General features: G+C 39.5%; 1 protein-coding gene across 5 annotated transcripts in view; it reads right to left on the bottom strand.

The window, feature by feature from the left end:
• Nucleotides 1-19,708, bottom strand: part of LOC149311955 (voltage-dependent T-type calcium channel subunit alpha-1I-like) — a 199,199-nt gene that overhangs the window by 79,947 nt on the left and 99,544 nt on the right. For all 5 annotated transcript variants that reach the window (XR_016281523.1, XR_016281524.1, XM_089528234.1 and 2 more), the window contains exons 9-10: nucleotides 5,615-5,766; nucleotides 3,628-3,813 (exon numbers count right to left, since the gene is read on the bottom strand). Coding sequence is in view for 3 of the 5 variants with exons in the window: in XM_089528234.1 (XP_089384360.1) it covers nucleotides 3,628-3,813; nucleotides 5,615-5,766 (338 nt within the window). In the remaining 2 variants the exon portion in view is untranslated. The remainder of the gene's footprint in view (nucleotides 1-3,627; nucleotides 3,814-5,614; nucleotides 5,767-19,708) is intronic.

The raw sequence follows: 19,708 nt of genomic DNA, 5'->3' as shown, positions 1-19,708 counted from the left end.
AACTGGATGACATCAGGCACATTCAGGACCAGAACCAAGGTATTATACTCTTAGCATGAATTAAAAATACTTACCCTGTGTTCCCATGCCATGGTGGCTGTCTGCATGGTTGTCCCATTGAGCCACCCTATGCATCTGCCACTGTTGCCAGTCGCTTGCTCTGAGGTCAGAATGAAGTGTCCAGCCATATGATCATCACTGGGGGCCTCATTCTGACTTGGAAGCAAGTAATTTGCATTGGACATGCTGGGCAGCTCAGTGGAATGCCTGTGTGGACAGCTGCCTTGGTATGGGAATGAAGAGCCAAGTAATGGAAGGGAAGTATTGTGGCCAGTGCAGGCAAGGCCTTTATTTTCCCACCAAAGTAGTCAGGTAGAACTCCTAAGGTTACTTTCATGTCTGACTGCTGATGGCAGTCTCCTCAATTTCTAGATACTAGCATGTGCCCCCAACCATCCTGTCAAGCCAATTTCTCAACTCAACATATTCTTATTAACCAAATAATGTATCACCAGAATCAGAGTAAAGCTTAACAAAAGTTTGTGATAATATTGAAGCATGTCATAAACATTGCAAGATCACAATGATGAATAAAGGAACATTATTTTTATATGAGAAGATAATATATGAGAATTTATGTAAGTTCAACAAGTCACACATTGATAAAGATAAATGACTATGATAACTCAAATGAGATAAATAAACCAAAATAAGAAGAGATTGAAGATGGTAATCATAATGATTCCTTGACAATGTAGAATGTATATATATTTAACCCAGGTTGCATCTACATTGTAGAAATAATACAATTTGACACCATTTAAACTGCTATGGCTACATCTTACAGAATCCTGAGATTTGTAGTTTTGTGGGACACGGGCACCAGCACTCTTTGGCAGAGAAGGCTACAGACAGCAATTAAAGTGCTGTCAAACAATAGTATTTCTACAGCGCAGATGAACCCCCAGAACAGTGAGACTGTAAGATCATGCTTTCCCCTGTTGAACCACTTTAAAAGGGGTGATTTAGGCTGAGGAAAGGTGCAGGAGGCAAAGGTTCAATAAAAGCTGGGCAATCTGTCGTCCTTCAGATGCAGAACTGCAACTCCCATCAATTCCAGGCAGAATATCCAATGGTATAGGATGATGGAAAGTTCAACCTACTATTTGGAGAGCTACAAGTTCCTCATCCAAGGTTTACTGTTTCTTTCTTAGTAATACTTTGCTGATTTTCCAGTCATGCTATCATGTCAATTCTTTTTCTTTTAAAAACCCAAGCACCCTCATGACAGATTGCCCACCTTCTCCCATGTTCCAGGAGACCACTAGGGAACCTGTGTGATTGATGCCACCAGCCATTGTTTGAGGAGAGGATTCCCATCAAAAATGTCCCTTGACAGGCCTGCTAATAGGCTATTCTTTCTACTCCCCATCCATCATAGAGCAGAAGAAGGCAGGTGGGGACTGCTGGTATTCACGGCTGATGTTGTTTGCTCACTTGTAGGTTGAGTGGATAATGATGGCAAGGAGCAACAGCTACCACTGGCCATAGTGAGAGGGCAGGAAAATGAGAGGTGGTGGCTACTCTGTGCTGCTGTTTCATTTGCCCATTCAGCAAGTGAGGAAGAAGTGACAGTAAGGAACAGCTGCCATCACTGATCCTGTCTGTCTTCTCCCTGTGGGCAGTGGGCAAGAAGACTTGGGAGTGACAGTGTTATGCTAAGGATGGGGGGGGGGTATTAGAGAGAGTTTATACTCAGCCCATGGAGAGCTTTAATTTTGCAATGATAAGAGCACTAGTTGTAGGTTTGCTTCTGGTGTTTTGGATCATGATGTTCAGGTATGTGCCAGAGTGGAAGTTTATAGTCTTGGTTTTAAGAACCAGAGACAATATTTGTTTCTTACATGGGCTCATTAGGATGATTTAGCTCATTAAAACCTTTCAATCTAATTATTAGTAGACAAACTCTTATAATGTAATTTCAGTCTTACACCCAACACTAAGACCTCAGTGGTTTGCTATTCGAATTTGGCTTTCCTCCACCTCTCTAACATATTTAATATTATTTGCCCTCTCTCTTGTTTGATTAGCTTGTCTAGATGCTGCTGCTGAATCATCAGCAAAACCCCATCTTCATCAAAATAAATCTTTATGAGAGAACTGCATATTTGAGAGAAAGCAAAGATGTGCCACCTACCACTGGCTATGTGAAAAAGAAAAGGAAGAAGAGGTCTGTGGGATGAATGGATGTCAAGTTTGAGAGTATCAGTCCATAGGCGAAGAAACAAAAGATTAGAGAATTTAAAACTCTTAACTACCTGTCTCTACCTGTATTGCCCCCTGTAGGAACATTGTTTATGTTGTGGAAGCATGGTTGCATATTTCCTCTGCTTCCAACAGCCTTCCTTTCCCTCATCCTTCTTCTTCTTTCCAAAACAAATTTAGGTCATGCTGAGAGAGAAAATGCAGGCTACACTGTGCTCTCTGTGGGATATCAGTAGACCTGATCTGACAGTGTTTCCCCTAGGAATGTGCAAAATCTTTCGATTGTTTCCATGGATGTTACCTGGATCACTTAAACAAGACATTATATTTTGGACACTTGTCTGCTAAAAACAGATAAGCAGTTTTGGTCATGGTAGTGTAACGCAAGGGCTGGGAAGCCCACCTCATTTAATTAGAACAGAGGTGGGCAACTGTATTTCCCCAATGTTTTTTAACTGCAGCTCCCATAATTTCTCATTGTTGATTATTCTGACCACAGTGGATGGGAACTGCAGTATAGTGACATCTAGAGAGTCGTGGTTGCTCACTGTTGAACTAGAACTATACAATCCACCAACTGGAGGCAAGTACAACTTGGGCTGCAGAAATAATGCAGTTTGACACCACTTTAACTGCCATAGCTCAATGCTATCAAATTCTAGTATCTGTAGTTTTGTGAGACATTTAGTTTTCTCTGTCAGAGAGCTCTGGTGCCACAACACTCCACAAATCCTAGTATTCCATAGCATTGAAGATAGATTGGGGTATGGGATGTTAAAAGTTATGTAGGAGGGAGACATGGAAAGACAGTTCAAGGGTTGATACTTGGAAGAAAGAGAAGAAAAGAAGGGAAAGTAGAAGAGATTTGCCATGCGACAAAGATTTTAGGAGATTATTTACTCAAACTGTGTTCCTTCTAGGTTTTAGTTTCCAGTGAGTTTGTTTGTATTGTTTCCCCAACGAACAGTCTATCTTTTGTTAACCTGGCTTTCAGCAAAAGCAGAGCTTAAAGAATGTGAAGACATACCCCAATACCTACACCTACACAGTACTGTTAGCACAATATGTCTGTGACAGCAGGATTTGTTCTTGATTTGTTATTTTAAATTTACTTTGATTTTCTTAATTGTCATTTCAATTGTTATTTTCATGAATTGTTCTTTTGCTCAGCTCTTAATAATATTGCCTGCTGTTTCCCCTTTAATGTCAGAGGAGCTTGGTTCAATTGCACATGATTTCTGAATAAAAAGCACAGAGATCAATCAAATCCAAGCCAAATGGATCTCATACTGGTTCACATTTTGCTTTGACATATTTTTAAAAGCATTTTAGCAGACTTCCAGGAGGAATCCCCTTTCTCACCTGAATATGAATATAAATAGCATAAGAAGCATGCAGAAGGTAGCCACATTGTCCATAGTCTTCATTAGCACCACCAACTGACGCCGCAAGGCAGGCATGAACCTCACCAGCTTTAGTACCCTCAGTAGCCGAAATGTCCTCAGTACTGACAGACCTCCATCAGCTTGACCTATGATCTCCCAGATGCTATAGACCAGGAACAAACAGAACAAGAGAAAGAGAGAAAGGCAGTCAGGGTCAGAGTAAAATCTTGAGAAATGGTATCCACAAAGAGGATGAAAAGCAGAGGGTGCATTTATAAATAGAAATAATATTTGAAATGAGATTTAATTACAATTGAGGTTGATATTGTAATGTGCATATGAGAGGGGGGAAGTGAGGAGAGGGAGTGGGGAAGAAATACAGCAGGAGCATGTTTTGAAATGATGGAGATGGATAAATTGACTATGTTAATAAATGAACAATCATTGAGAAAGTATGAAGAAGACTGGAGTAGTCTGCTAAAAACCTGGGCAGAAAAAAATGGGCTAACATAGTAACTATTGTATACAAAAATTAATTAACCAAGAGGTTCAAAGAGGAGGCAAAACTGGGTATTGAAATGTAAGATATCATATAGGCAGTAAAGAGTGGCTAGAGGATAATGATATATGGTTATTTAATGCTAAACTGGTAGAAGAAATAGACTGCAATAAGATGTAGAAATAAGAATTTTACAATGGGGATGCTGAACAGTTGTAATATATATACAAGGAATGCAATCTATCATAAAGAGATGGAATGCATTATAAATATAACTTGACATTAAAAGAAACAGAATATAGCTTAGTTCACATTATAAGGATGAATCCAACAAAAATTGTATTATATTGACTGTAATTTTTTAGGGGGGGGGATTTGTAATTAATTGTAAAAACCTATATGAGTGACTGTGATATAGATAGCAATTGATGTTGAAGTTTATATTTTGTGGAAAAGTAGGAGAATGGATTTGTGTATCATTTGTGCTGGTATCTATGAATCAATTTCCTATGTATCAAAGCTGCACAAAGTCTGGCTGAACATTGGTTGGTTTAAAGAGGGAGGGTTCCTCACACAAACTGGAAGGCATTCCACAGTTATTCCACCTTTTCCTCTTTAATACATTTCCCATTGTAAGAAAAAAAAAAAGATGGAAGAAACAGTGACAAAACAAGGGAGTGATGGGCAGAGGAGAGCATTGTATACACTGTAAAACATCCTAGTGGTGACCTGCTATATTTTATTATTTAATCTTAATATGTATTAATGTGCATCATGTTAAATTATTTTATAGAATGTACACCATAGGCAGGCTTATTTGATTTTATTCTATGTACAGCACTGGGTAAATTAAGCTTAATAATAATAATAATAATAATAATAATAATAATAATAATAGGGATAATATGTTTAGTACAAGATGAATCTTTGAATTTATTTATTCTCTCCCTCAACAATCTTATTGGGAAAGAAACTATAAAGTAATGTTTTTATATGCTGCCTTTCTCCTGGAATGGGACCTGAGGAAGCTCACAGATAAAGAGAATAAGAGCTACAGCAGCCATGTCTTCTCTCCTAGAAGAGAGAATAAAGCATTCCTATGGAGAAGTGAGTCTAAAATCCAGATTCACAGTCAGAGCATGGGAATAACTAGTTACAAACAACAAGTCATTTGTAATTATTTTCTTTCTGTACCAACCAAGGCACAACAAAATTACATTATGAAAGTAATAGAATGAGGAACAACTTCACACCTTTTGCAGCATAACTGTAACTTTGTAGTTACAGAGGTATGGCCTATTTGGGTGTGTTTTGTACCAGAAGCCTGCAGTACATACTATTCTGATTTTTCAAAAAGAAAAATTATCTATTTTAGTTACTTTGGAACAAAGAGAAAATAAAGGGTTACTTTTTACTTATGAAAACTAGTTTCCTAAGCTCTGCATGTATATTTGCCAGCCATTACCTGATAATCACAATGATGCTGTCGAAAATGTTGTAAGGGTTGCGAAGATAATCAAAGAGACCGAAAGCAGCAAGTTTCAAGATCATCTCCAGGGCAAACATGCTGGTAAACACAACATTGCAGATCTCTAAAATGTTGGTCAGCTCTTCTGGCTGCAGGAGAGAGGAAAAGGGACATTAAAGAATTAGAAGCAGCTTAGAAACCTGCACAATAGAGATACACTGAAGAGTGGGGTATAAATACCATAAATAAATAAATAAATAAATAAATAAATAAATATGCAATAGAGAAAAAGCAGAGGACTGCAAAGGTTTTCTTATGACCTTAGGTTTTTATATTGTGAATACATGCATTTTTTAGAATAGTGCTTCCCAACCTTTTCTGTGCCCCACATCCCTAGGAAACGTTTGATTAATGTCTGCACCCCTTGCAGAAGTAATATCGTATTTGAAGATGAAGACGTCTACTTCTAATTTTTCAACCACAAATTGAACCACATACAATACTGTGGGCGAACAAATTGAACTTTAAAAATAAGCTGTTAACTCAGTGCATGAAAAGCAAATCCAATTTAAGTAATTTGTTTCTAATTTATTCAGATAAAATTGTAAACAGTAAAATCAGTCCCAATCGTGAACATAAAATTCAACGACCTTATTTGCTCCCGCTTCTCATTAGTGATTTTGTCAAAATGTGGAACTTTCTTGCTGACTTTGGTCTGCAAGTATGCCTGTGGATGGCTGACTGATGTCTCATGACTTTTCACTTAAAGACACAATCCATTTTCCACTGCACCCTCTAAAATTCCATCTTGCACCTCTGGGATGGGAATGCCCTGCTTTAGATCATGAATACATTAGTAGCAGTTTTATTAAGTTTTACAATTAGTATCTTTAATTTCATTTTAATAAACCAATAACATAATTTTGTGGTGATTTAAAATATTATCTAGATTTTTAAAAAATAAACTAGGGTATCTGGGGGAATACTAATGTTTGAACCACAGTCAGGTATGCTGGAAACATATGCTGTTTCCCTTTGTAAGTATTATTTGTTATGCTTGTTTTCTCTTGTTGGTAGATAGTTTTAGATTTATAATTAATTAGGTAATACCGTATTGTATTATATCCCTAAATATTTTTATAGTTATGGAGAAAGTGTTTGCATTTGCATCTTTATAATTTTTTGGTTGCTTTTCTTTTGCTTTGTTGTTGTCATTGTCTTATAGAGTTTATACTAAAAAGGGGACTCTCAGGTCCTTTCCCATCTCTTCTTTTATTGCACAGTAAATGTGTGTCTGCAAGATCAACTCCTCAAGATGGATCAACATTTGATGATATTTCATCATTACCTCTCACCCCTATGTTTTTACATAAACTCTTGTAATTTGTGTGGGCTCCCCTCCCTTGTGCATATATGCCTGGTTTGTTTTTAACAGTAGCTGCTTTAGAGAGAACACAAGATCACCATCTCCAATAACATAATGGATGCAGAAAGCTTAACACAATTTGGTATTTTGAAGCAGCAGGTGAATGAGTGAGGATTACTGTAATATTCTATGGAAGTGTCCTTTGTCTATTATAATGAACATTGTATGCTTATAAATAAAGATATTCTCATTCCTTTGGGAACCTGAAACTGTTTTGATGATTTCAGGATAATCACTGAGATACTTCTTTGTCTGTACGATCTGCCTCTAACTGCCAAGAGAACTGAGAACACAGAAATTAAACATCCAAGACTAAGGATCGAATCCTCGCTCTTATAGATATACACTGGGTGACCTTGGTCAAGTCACACACTCTCAGCTTCAGAGGAAGGCAATGGCAATCCCCCTCAGAGCAAATCTTGCAGAGAAAATCCCATGAAAGGTTTGTCTTAGGGTTGCCATAAGTTGGAAACAATTTGAAGACACACAACAACAACATTTGGGACTTACATTGCTAGTATTCTCCTTTGTCTGCTATGCAGCTACAATATCTGGTTTTTACAGAACTACAGTTATGATTTAAGAAACTTCCACCGGATGCTTTCTTGTATCTGATTCTAAGCATCCAGTGGAAGCTCCTAAAATCATGGGTGTAGTTCTGTAAAAACCAGGTATTCCTCTTTTCTTGTATGGTTTGTATGTCTGAGGGGCTGTTGAACCTCTACCTTTTAATTCTTTCTTTTAAAATCACCAAGAACAAACCTTGTCAATTCTGCCCTTTATAGCATATGGACAGAATACTGTGATTTTTAGCCCCAGACTGGACCTTGTGCTAATATGGCAGGGTTAAATAATTTTATTTCATTTTATTAAAGCCTCTCATTTTCTTCAGTTTTTTTAAACTACTACTACTACTACTACTACTACTACTCTCTCTCCCCAATTGTTGGGTGAGAAAAACTTCTTCCCCCTGGTATTATTTAGAGATCTTCTCTCTGTTTGCAAATAAAAACTTTGTTCTTTTCTTTTCCTTATGTATTTGCTTTTTGCTGTTTTCCTACTCTGGTCCCTCTTTCTACCTGATTTCCTCCAGCACTAATTTGCTGGTCCCTGTTCTGGTCATCCTTTCTCATGGCTAGCTAATGGCAGTGGTCTAAGTAATTCCCCTAGGCAGTATGAGTGCGCATGAGCTGGACAGGAGAAAGGAGTAGCTTTCTAAAATGTGACAGGAAGGAACAAGAAAGACCAAGGACAGGGTAAGAAGCAGAGAAAGCAACAGATTGGGAAGGTATTACTTTTGGCTATGAGACCTGCTGGTATATTTCAATGGTTGTAATTACATTATATAACAAAGAACATCAAAAGAGTCATGCTGGATCATGTCAACAGTCTATTTAGTTTAACATTCCATTTCATAAAGTGGCCAGTGGAGGATGGGATATCTCCCACAGGACATGAGCGCAACTGCACCCTCTGTCCTGTGCTCCACAAGTATTGCTTTTGATAATGCAAATGATATATACAGGCATACTTCAGTCATTCTGAAGCAGTGTAATGATTTGGGTGTTGGACTAGGATCCTGGAGACCAGGGTTCAAATCTCTGCTTGGCCATGCAAATCCATTGGGTGACTTTAGGCAAGTCACATGCTCTCATCCTCAAAGAATAACCAAAAAACAAAACATAGCAAAACCCCCCAAACTCTCTGAACAAATCTTGTCAGTGGAATTTTACTTTTATCAATTCGACTGTAGACATGTTTGCCTGCCTACCACAGGCAAGGTAAGCAACAACTGCTCTTTACTGAGCATGCATGAATAGCAAAACAGAGAGAAAAAACTGGAAAGCAGATATGCCAACTCCTCCCAGCATGTTTAAAAAGTATAAATTTATCAGTTTGGCCACCAAAATGGAGATCTTAAGAAAAGGCTGGTGAAAAAAAAAAAGCCTGGATGTATTTTGGAAGATGCTTTTAAGCAGCATCCAGAAAGTGCACAATGTTTTTACTTAGTTATGCAAGGCTTACTAGACTTGGTTATTTCATTTCACATGCACACATAGTTTTGGATAAAAGTTTTGGATGTTGAACTGCTCTTCTTTTCTGTGAAACAGAAACGTATTCCCATTCTTTCCATGCTATTTCTGTTTCTGGTACCAATTTATTCTGTTTAAGTCAGATGTAATGCCCAAGAACATATCTATTTCATTAACTTATGTATATTTACTTGTAGCTATCCTGACTAGTGAGACAGGTGGACCCATCCTCAATGAATTCATCCAGTTGCTTTTTAAAGCCATTTTTAACTAGATCTTGCAGCAAGAAATTCCACAGTTTAACTCTGCTCTTTATGAAGAAGTATGTGCCTTTATCTGCCCTGAATCTCTCCCCTCCCGCCCATTCAGCTTTAGACTAGAGTGCGATCGCAGATTGTAGCAGCCTGAGAGAGGGAGAAAATGACTATCTACTTTATCCACAATATGCACAACATTTTAATACCTCTATCATGTCTCTCCTTACTCACCTTTTTTTGTAAGTAAAACATCCCTAGACATTGTGATCTTTCCTCAGAACAAAATTACTCTAGTTCCTATAACATTTTGCTTGCCCTTTCTGTACATTTCTAGCTACCAAATATCAAATGACCAACACTGCACACAATATTCCAGAAGAGTACACATCATGGATTTGTATAAGACTTAGACAGTATTGGCAGTTTTCTTTTTAATTCCCCTTTTAATTATGGCCAACATGGAACCCACCATTTGTTATACAGCCACACACTGCATTGACATTTTAATCAAGCTGTCTACAACCCCAAGGTGCCTTTCTTAGTCAGTCACTGCCAGCTCTGATTCCATCAGGGTAAGTGAAGTTGGGATTTTTTCTCTCCAATACTTCTTTACACAGAATCTTACCTGCCATTTTACTTTCCTTTCTCCTACTTTGGCAAGAGCTTTTTAATGCTCTTCAGCAATCTCTTTTTGTTCTCAAGCCCCTACACAATTTAATGTCATTAGCAAACATGGCTATTTCACCCCTGCTACTCATTTATGATCAAATTTAACAGCACCAGTCCCAACATGGAACCCATGTGTGACCCCACAGTTTGCATCTCTCGGCAACAAGAACTGACCATTGATATCTGCTTTTGTTACAAACCCTGCTTGCCTTGGAAATGCATGCCCATCACTCACATTCACACCATAATGTTACCACCTTGGAAAACTGACTTAAAAGTGATCAAGCCCATTTCAAAGAAGGCACCACATTTGGCCTTTTTCAATACCTTGAATTTTGCCCCAGGGTTGAAATTCACTATAAATATTGGTGCCCTTCCTTCCTTCCTTTGGCTTATTCTAAAATAAGCAGACATGCTGCCAATTTTACTTGGCTAACTCCTCTTTCACTCACCAACACCCATTGAGTTCCCTCACATCGATGGACCTGTAACAAGAGGAGCATCTATCCATTGAGGTGTGCTATCTCTGTTATTCAAGCCTACTCTGTTCCAACATAACACCTTTGAATTTCTTAGTCCTTCAGAGCGTACATGGTTGTGTGTTTTTGAATGATTGTTGATTTCCCCTTTTAAAATAAAACTCATTCGTATAGAACTCTGCCTCTGGAATTCTTCATGTCTCTGGACTTGGTATACAAAGGGATTGGTCCCAGGCTAAGCAACCTGGGCAGTAGACATTGCTACATTTGAGTTAATTTTAATTCCCCCAAATCTCTAGGGCTACATCCACAAGCCCAAACTCCTCCGAATCGCATGTGTGGGATCACATTCTATTCTATTAGAATGAGGAGTATTTTAATTGTGTAGACAAGCCCTTGTATGTGGTACTTTTTCAAATTTCAAGTAAACAATATCTAATGAATCATCCCTGTGTTTATAGATATCTTCAAAGAGCTCTAGCTAGTAAGAGGGATCGTTGTAGAAGCCATGCATACTCTCTAACGTTTCAAAGATGAAAGCCAGGACATGTGTGGCCAATATGATAAAAGGTATAAATGGGGAAGAGCACAGAAGCTAAGAAAGCTATAGCAGTAGGATTTTGCCTAAGCCTACTGGGAAAGGCAAGCTCCTTCACTCTCTTCTCCTCCTGAGTGAGTTAACTCAATTTTTAACTGTTGACTAAATGTAGTAAACTAATTTTTATATTTTAAATCAGTTTGCTGCAATTGAAGTAAGCTAAGGACACTGTGGGAAAGGAGGGGGGAGAAAAGAGAAACTGGAATATTATAAAAGCAGCTGAAAAAGTGGGATGACAGAGGATTAATTGAGACTGTCCCTTCCAATTCTGGGCAGGGTAGAGCCACATTGATTCTGTTTTTAAATCAAAGTATCCCTTTCAATACACTTGACTGTTTTAATCTTAAGAACATTTTCCACAAATTTACGTGGAACAGATATTAACATGAAGAAACTTCAATCCTTTAAAATCTGGTTTTACCCTCTCCATCCTCTGGTACAGAGCACAGCACTGCAGGGACATGCAACTTATTAAATTAGAAGATCAAGAATGTCATTTAAGTTCTGTAAGGACTCTTGGGTGGTTAGCATCTAGACCCAATGATTGTTTATTTGTCTCAAACAGCTTCTCAGTCCAGTACTATTTGCCTCTGGGCATCATTTTCTCCCCCTGGAAATACTAATTTAGGCATGGGCATTTCCTTTTATTCTGCAGTCTTCTTATCCTTCTTCAGAATTCTTTAATTTCATTGCTGTGTAATGATCCATTTGCTTCTCTGGCTGGTTTCCTGCTTTTGGTGCATTTAAAACTATATATATATATATATATATATATATATATATATATATTGTTGGTCTTGGTACTACTAGTGACAATGCTCTTCAAAATCTTGCTCCCCTCCCCTTTTTTGCGTTCTTTGGCCCGTTCCGCACAGGCGTAAAGTACGTCCCCAGGACGTACTAGGGTTAGGAAAGGGCGTCCTTTACGCTTGCCCCTAACCCTGGTATGTCCTGGGGATGTACAAAATGGCAGTGCCGCCATCTTGACGTCGTGGATGCATAGTGCCTGCACGTCCTGCAACAGAAGTGATGTCGCGAGTGCGCCATTGGCCACTTGTGGTGCCACTTCTGGGGCACAAAAAGAAGCCGCTTTTTGTGGCTTCTTTTTGTTGCATACGGGAATCACGTGGTTTGACCGCTGCAACCAGCCCATTTTGGGCGCTCTGTAACGCGCCTCAGATAGCTTCTTTCAGTCTGCTCATTAGTCATGCTGATAACTTCCTTGCTTCCACACTTCCCTTTCTGCTCTCTGGTATGCATGAAGAGATTTGATCCTGTTGACTTTTGTTGTATACCTTTCCTGTCTTTCCTACAGAGCAGGGGTGAGCAGGGGACTAATTTTATCAACTGCCAACCCCCCCCCCCAACCCTTAATCTCTGGACAAAAACAAGTTGAAAGTACAACCAAAAAGTGTCCTGAAGTTATTTCTAGTTCCCACCTCTTGTTTCTTTTTGGCCCCAACTGTTTTTGTTTGATTTTTGGCAAGTCAAATGATACAGGTCTAAATACCCTAAAGGCAGCCAATCCCATCTGACTTTGGGACCTAAGCAGGATCAGCTGTGGTTAGTATTTAGATGGGAGCAGCCAATGAATACTAGGTGCTGTAAGCTGTTTCAGAGGAAGGAACAGGCAAAACTACTTCTCAGTATTCCTTTCCTAAGAAATTAATGGGGTTGCCATACGTCAACAGGTGACTTGAAGGTGTATGTGTGTGTGCATGTGCGTGTGCACACACACAGAGAGACATAGAGGTTTGGGGTGTTTCAAGACAAAACACTGCTCCTAGCAATATGTTGGGGTAATTTTTCTTCACAATTTTTAAAACAGGCTTCTCTCATTTAGAGGTAGGAAAGATGCTTGAATCAAATCACACACTTAGGCACATGTAAAAATCACAATTAAACTGGGATACTTCAGAGCAGCCCATCACAATTACCATCATCCTGATGCATGCTAGCTTGGTATGATGGAAACTGTAGTCCAATGTATCAAGGAGTGCAGCATTGGGAAGTGCTGCCTGACAATCTTCCTGGAGGTGGCAAAAAAAAAAAAAAATCACCTCACGGAGGCAGACAAATACAATTCTGCTTGGGTTCTTAAATAAGTAACTTATTAAATAGACTGGACTGCTCCCCAGCCACCTGCCCTCCAATGCTTTCTCCCAAGTCCTCATTCCAGTTCCTGAATACTTTGTCCCATATGATCATCTGTTCATTTGTGCCAAATGGTTTTGACAACTGCTGTCCAAAAAAACCACCCTCCTGTGTTCTGACAAAGCAAACTCCTTTTCCCTCCAGAGTTTCCTAATTCATTTTCATATTTCATACTGGAGGAATGTTATGAAAGCTGCTGTTTCCCCTTATATTTGGTGCCTAAATGCAAAATTAAAACTGGATGTGTGTGAAAGAAAAATGAATATTCAGGGCTCCTCCAAATGGGGCAAATGTGTCAGGAGCTTGTGGTATTTGTTGTACAGTTCTCAGATGTGTTTTTTAAAAATAATCTAAACACATTTGGATTATTTTTTTACAATTCCTGACCCTAGCTGCAATACCTCCACCTCCCAAGTAGATTTCTTTTTAATTTAAAAACATATCAGAACAAAAAAGGTTTCTTTCTGTTCTCCATTACCTCTCTTTTGACTTTTAAAAAAGCATTATAGTGCTAGTACCAGTGAATCAATGAAAAAAACATTTTGCAAATAATCCAAAAGTTTTTTAAAAAATTTGGAGAAGAGAAAATTTGCCCTTTGAGACATGGATCACCTCAGCCAACCATGTCCTAGTTTATAAAAAAATCTTGGGGAAATCTTAGTGCAGATCCTAGAAACTGCTAAAACCAACCCAGCAAATGAAGAGAACAAGTAGAAGTGGAAGCAAAAACAACTGACAAAACCCAAGGACCTATATCACGAGAAGTCACAATTCTTTAGACAACTGGAAAATCCCTCAGTTTCCATCTGCAATTATATTTAACTAGCAACCCAACAGCTACAAGACATAAGATGGAACAGAAAAACTAACACTGTGATTCTGTGAGTTTTTACTCATAAGTAAGCCCCATGGGACTCAGTAGGGCTTACTGAACCTTGTTTCTTCATAAAGGTTTATAAGATTGCAGCCTACAACAGCATCCTGGAGTCAGCCCTGCTATACTCAGTGGTGATTATTTTTGAGTAAATATGCAGAGGGTCAGGTTGTGATATTTATAATCTGGGAGCTCAGATATTTGAAATTTGCTGTTTTAGATGCTTGCAGTTTTTGGTTTCGAGTGCGTGCCTTTATCCATGCTGTTAGCTGCCCTAAGCTTGTGATAGGAAAAGGATGATGTAAATCAAATAAATTAACAACCACAGTACAAAATGAGGCCTGGCTGATTAATGTAGCAGTACTGCATTGTGGGACTTCTGCACTCAGTTATTCAGCAAATTAAAAGCAATCCAAATTTACTACTAAAGCCAGAGAGCCAGAGACACTAATGCAACTATATTCCATATGGCAACGGCAATCACAATGAATGTGCTGAAGAGTCATAGCAAGCTCAAAAATACCATCTAATTGTTAGGCAGACAGTCCTGATTAATTTTCTGTAATCTCTCTTTTTCAGCTACTTTAAAAATGCCTCCAGTTCTCTCTCCTCCTTTCACTTTCTCTCTTTGTGTCCAGCTTACTTCAGTTGCTGCAAAGTTGTTGCTGAATTCAAAGTGCAATTGTGGTTCACATTCAATTCAGTAGCAGAGAGAGGAAAGGAGGTGGGAAAGTCTTGTCCTTCCCAGTAGTCTCAGGCAAAAGTAACTTGTGCAGCCTCTCCTAGCTTGTGTGTTCTTCCTTCGTCATTAATAGAAATATAATTAACTAAAAGAAAATTAATTAATCTGTTTTTCTCATTAATGAATTTTGCCTCCTCATTAATAATTCTTGTCTTCTTGACCACACTTTGATTTTGCTTGGTCACATGTGTCCCTGTTTATATCTGTGAAATGCTGGAAGGTATTTTAAAATATAGTACAGACGAGGGCTCGTTTCACAGTACACAATTAAAGTGCAATACATTCACTTTAACGTCCATGGTTCCATCCTAGGGAGTGCTGGGATTTACAGTTCTCAGCCAGACAGCTAAACAATACTGCAGTGGCAGTAGAAGTGGAATATAGTATGATGATTGTATAGTGTGAAAAAGCTCAAGGCTCTAAAAATGTAGTATCTACAGCAGGAGAGAGATCTGGGCAGGTTGTATATTCACTTTACTCAAAATTAATTGTGTAAAAAGACTGTAAAAGTGATGTCCCCCCCCCCCCCCACCTAGTTTAGTGCTTGTTTTCATCTCCATGAATCTCCACACCACACTGACAGGCACATATTCAAATAGGCAAATTGTACCTATTTTGATACTACTTCTCCAGCTACCACACTTGACTTCTTTGGATGTGTACGTGACTGTACAGTGGTGAGTATTACAGAGACATAAATAGGCTTAGAAGTGCTCATGCAAATCCATCCTTAGAGAACTTGGGCAGAAATGAGAAAATGTGAAGATATCAGTTCTGGGCCAAACTGAAAGATTATGGCAATAATAATGAGAAATGTAGGGTACCATTAGAATATAATGGTGGAATGTACTCTTTGCTCTATCTGATGCATCTCCTGTCCTGCTCTCTCTTTGCATTAGCATGAAATGGATGTTTTAAAAGTCACGCTTGTCTTTCTCTCTCGTGGAATAGGTCGCCTGTTCTCGCTCACTCTCCATTCTAGCCTGACATCTGTTTCTCTAGTTAAGTGCACACCTGTTAATCTTTTTCTAATGGGCCATCAGTCAACTCAGGAATGTTTTACTCAGAAAGTTAGGTAAGAAGAGAAAAACATTAGAATGGGAGACAAGCCATGGGAGCAGGGGGTGCGAGGGGGAGGAGGAGTAAAAGACAACCTTTAACAACTCCATGAAAGAGAAGAGGGAAAAAAACCCAGAAAGCAGAGACAAAGACAGACAGAAACAAAAAAAGGAAGAGACAAGTTAATTCAAGGAAGACGCCAGACACCATCTGAAATGAAAATCTATCATGTCACTAATTTGAAATGTCATTACAATGTTAGTTCTACTGAAATGATCTATAGTTTATTCTGTTTGCTACATGTGTGTTTTAAAATGAATTTATGTGTCAACAAGGGAAGTGGTGGTGGTGTTTATTGTAATGCTCAGGTCAGCACTACCATTACTCAGAGTAAGATGGTAATCTGACACAGGTGACTTTTAAGGTATGTACAAGGTATTGCCGGAGAAAACTGTGTTATGTGCAGCCTTTCCATATGCCCTCAGCTACACTGCTGCCTTCAGGGGTAACAGAGGAAGCTGTGTAGGTTTTGATGGGCCAATTCTACACTTAGGTAGAGTGAGGAAGCATATGCTTGGGATTTGTGCAGGCAGCATACATCATGAATTCTCCAGCTGTTCCACTCAGCTGGAAAACTGAATGGTGCATGGCATACAACCTTCTTTGGTCCCGAAACCAGGTTGCTTCATCTGGTGTGGGTAGCAGCGGATGTTATCCTATTGCTACTACTGAAATAAGAAATGATACGATAGCCCTGGGTGACCAAAATGGTGAAAGATCTGGAAACCATGCCCTATGAGGAATGACTTAGGGAGATGGGTATGTTCAGCCTGGAGAAGGGACGGTTAAGAAGTGATATGATAGCCTTGTTTAAGTATTAGAAGGCGTGTCATATTGAGGATGGAGCAAGCTTATTTTCTGAGGCTCCAGAGAATAGGACATGGAGCGACAGATGTAAACAACAGGAAAAGAGATTCCAGATCAACATTAGGAAGAACTTCCTGACAGTAAGAGCTGTTTGACAGTGGAACACATTCCCTGCCTGGAGAGTGCTGGAGTCTCCTTCTTTGAAGGTTTTTAAACCAAGGCTGGATGACCATCTATTGGGGGGTGTTTTGATTGTGTATTCCTGCATGGCAGGGGGTTGGACTGGATGGCTTTTGAAGTGTCTTCTAACTCTATGATTCTAAGTAAGAGTCAACTGCCAGCCCACTCAGCTTTTGTACATGTTTATATGCCATTTTGTCCTCCACGTAAGGGAGCCAGCCCTGAATTTTCAAGAAAAATTCAAATGTCAGTCCAACACCCTGTTTTCTACAGTGAAAAGTTAGCTGCTTTCAAAAACCCGACAAATAGGCAGTGAAGAAAATTGCCCCCAGAGGAGGGTAATGCTCGGAAGAAGGATTGGGAAAACCCATTTGCAAATCCCTCTCATCCTTGAAGCTCACTTAGTAGTGGTACTGGGGCAGTCACTATTTCTGAATCTAACCTGTATCACAAGGCTACTGTAGGGATAAAATGGGCAGCACACTGCCCCAAGCTCCTTCAAGGAAGGGTAAGATAAAAATGTAAGAAAAAAAGCCTGCTAAGCTATCATGTCTAATAGATCTATCTCCATTCTCCATGTTTTATGCCCTTTTAAAGCTATATTATGCCTGTGGCTATCACCACACATTCCATGGACCAAAGCAACTCCTGGCTCTTGGTGTAGATAACCTGACCTGCCTGTAGTTCCTTAGGCGTAAAGGAAAGCCATGCTGCACTAGCTCACAGCCATTCTCATCTTTCTGCTGACTTCATATTTTAAGGGCAAAGCCTCTGCATTGATTTAAAATAATAATAGCGACAATAACCACAACAACACTCTGGGGCTAAGCTGCAGTGAACCCTAGTTCATATTAAATTCTTCCCAGAGGTCCTAACCTGCATTGTATTCTGTTGTGCTAGTTACTCTATAAATAGTTCTTAATAATGTGACATTACTCCTAGCTTATGTGAATTTGAAATAAACAGTTATTTTATCTTTCTCTAAATCTTCTTTTAGTTACTTACATGGCTTCTGGAGAGCCACTCCCTCACACAAGATTTCTGTTTATCACTTTTGAAAACTTGTAGTTGATTATCCTAATTGTCCTCTGCCCTTAGACATCGCCAGTTAAAGGAATACCTATTCAGCTTCTTTCATATTTCTTGTGTGTCAGATCTTCCTGTTTAAAAAAAGATTGATTTTTTATTGCTCTCTTCTGAGTTGGGCTTCATTTCATTTCATTTTTTTTTTAAATGGAGGTGACTACAATAGTGCTTATTATATTAGGCAGAGGTTCTAATCAACCAAGGCCCTCTTGAAAGGCTATGCCCACACTGTCTGAATCACAGCAGATTGTCTGCTATGAATATTCCATAAACATTCAACAAAACTGTGGGCAGGTTAGTCAGCAAATGCAGGTTATCGTCATACAGACTGCAAAAATATAGAGTGGCATTTTCCATGCCCCTGTCCTATTTTACCATTTGCAGAAAACAAAGAATAGAAGCTGGTGGGTCTGTTGTTGGCTTTGTAGCTGTACCAAATGACTTAAGATCGCAGCTGCCCCTCTTATCTGGGGTTAAAAATAGACAAGAGCTGACTCTAGACATTCTGTTGCCTGAGGCAGAACAGCAAATATTGCGCACAGCACCCGCAGCCAGCTGACTTATTTTGACAGTTGGGGAAGAAGTAAATATATAACAACAACTGCATCATGCCTTTTTGGAACACCAAATAGCTGCCTGGCACTGCCAAATGTTGGGATCAGCCCCAAACCCCCAGTAGGCCTTGGGTAGAGGGCAGTGATGCCCTTACTTTGCTGCTTGCATATCACACTGCCTCATTTACCAAATGTTTGGGTGGAGGCTTTCTCCTGATCTTTGCCCTCAATTCTATTTTATAACCGACATTTCCTCCTTTGTCCCTATGTACTGCCAACCACTTTTGTCCCATTGTTGTTAGCACTTCCAATGTTCATTGTCCACAGAATGGACTGATCCATTTCATTCAACCCATTCCACTGGGTCTGACTGCAAGATTACCATACAACCATCAACCTGCAGTAATACTGCCGGACTCCGTCTTTTATGACCAGAGCATCCAAGATATTAATTTAACTCATTCATTAATTCATTTTATTTGTATACCGCCCTTCCATAAGATCAGGGCGGTTTACAGCATTTAAAAACACACAATATACAGGCTAAAAACCAAATCAAAATTACATAAATCACAAAAACAAAACAAAAGCAAGACAAAACAAAAACCAAAAACCAAAGCCCCCGGGTTAGCCAAACCATTGCCTGTGCGGCCTGTGCGGCGGGGGGGCCTATAGGGACTTAGTCGGGGAATGCAATTTGGAACAGGCAGGTCTTTAAGTCCCGTTTGAATTGGGCCAGGGAGGTAACTGAGCGGAGCTCTATGGGCAGCGTATTCCAAAGGGCCGGGGCAGCGGTGGAATAGGACCTCCTAGAAGTGGAGGATAATCTTGCCCCGGGAACCCTAAGGAGTTGCTGCCCAGATGTTCTGAGGGTGCGAAGCGGAATGTACAGGGAGAGGCGGTCCTTCAGGTATCCTGGGCCCAAGCCCTTTAGGACTTTATAGGTCATCACCAGCACCTTATATTGCGCCCGGAAGCGAATGGGCAGCCAATGGAGGTTTTTTAAAACCGGTGTTATATGGCTGGCCCTGGACGTGCCAGTGACCAGCCTAGCTGCCATATTCTGCACCATTTGAAGCTTCCGGGTTTGGTATAAGGGCTGTCCCATGTAGA

This window comes from Sceloporus occidentalis, unplaced genomic scaffold (assembly GCF_023333645.1).
Source record: "Sceloporus occidentalis isolate IW3139 unplaced genomic scaffold, rSceOcc1.0.p SCAF_5, whole genome shotgun sequence".
NCBI lineage: Eukaryota > Metazoa > Chordata > Lepidosauria > Squamata > Phrynosomatidae > Sceloporus > Sceloporus occidentalis.
This window is presented reverse-complemented; position numbering and strand designations above follow the sequence as displayed.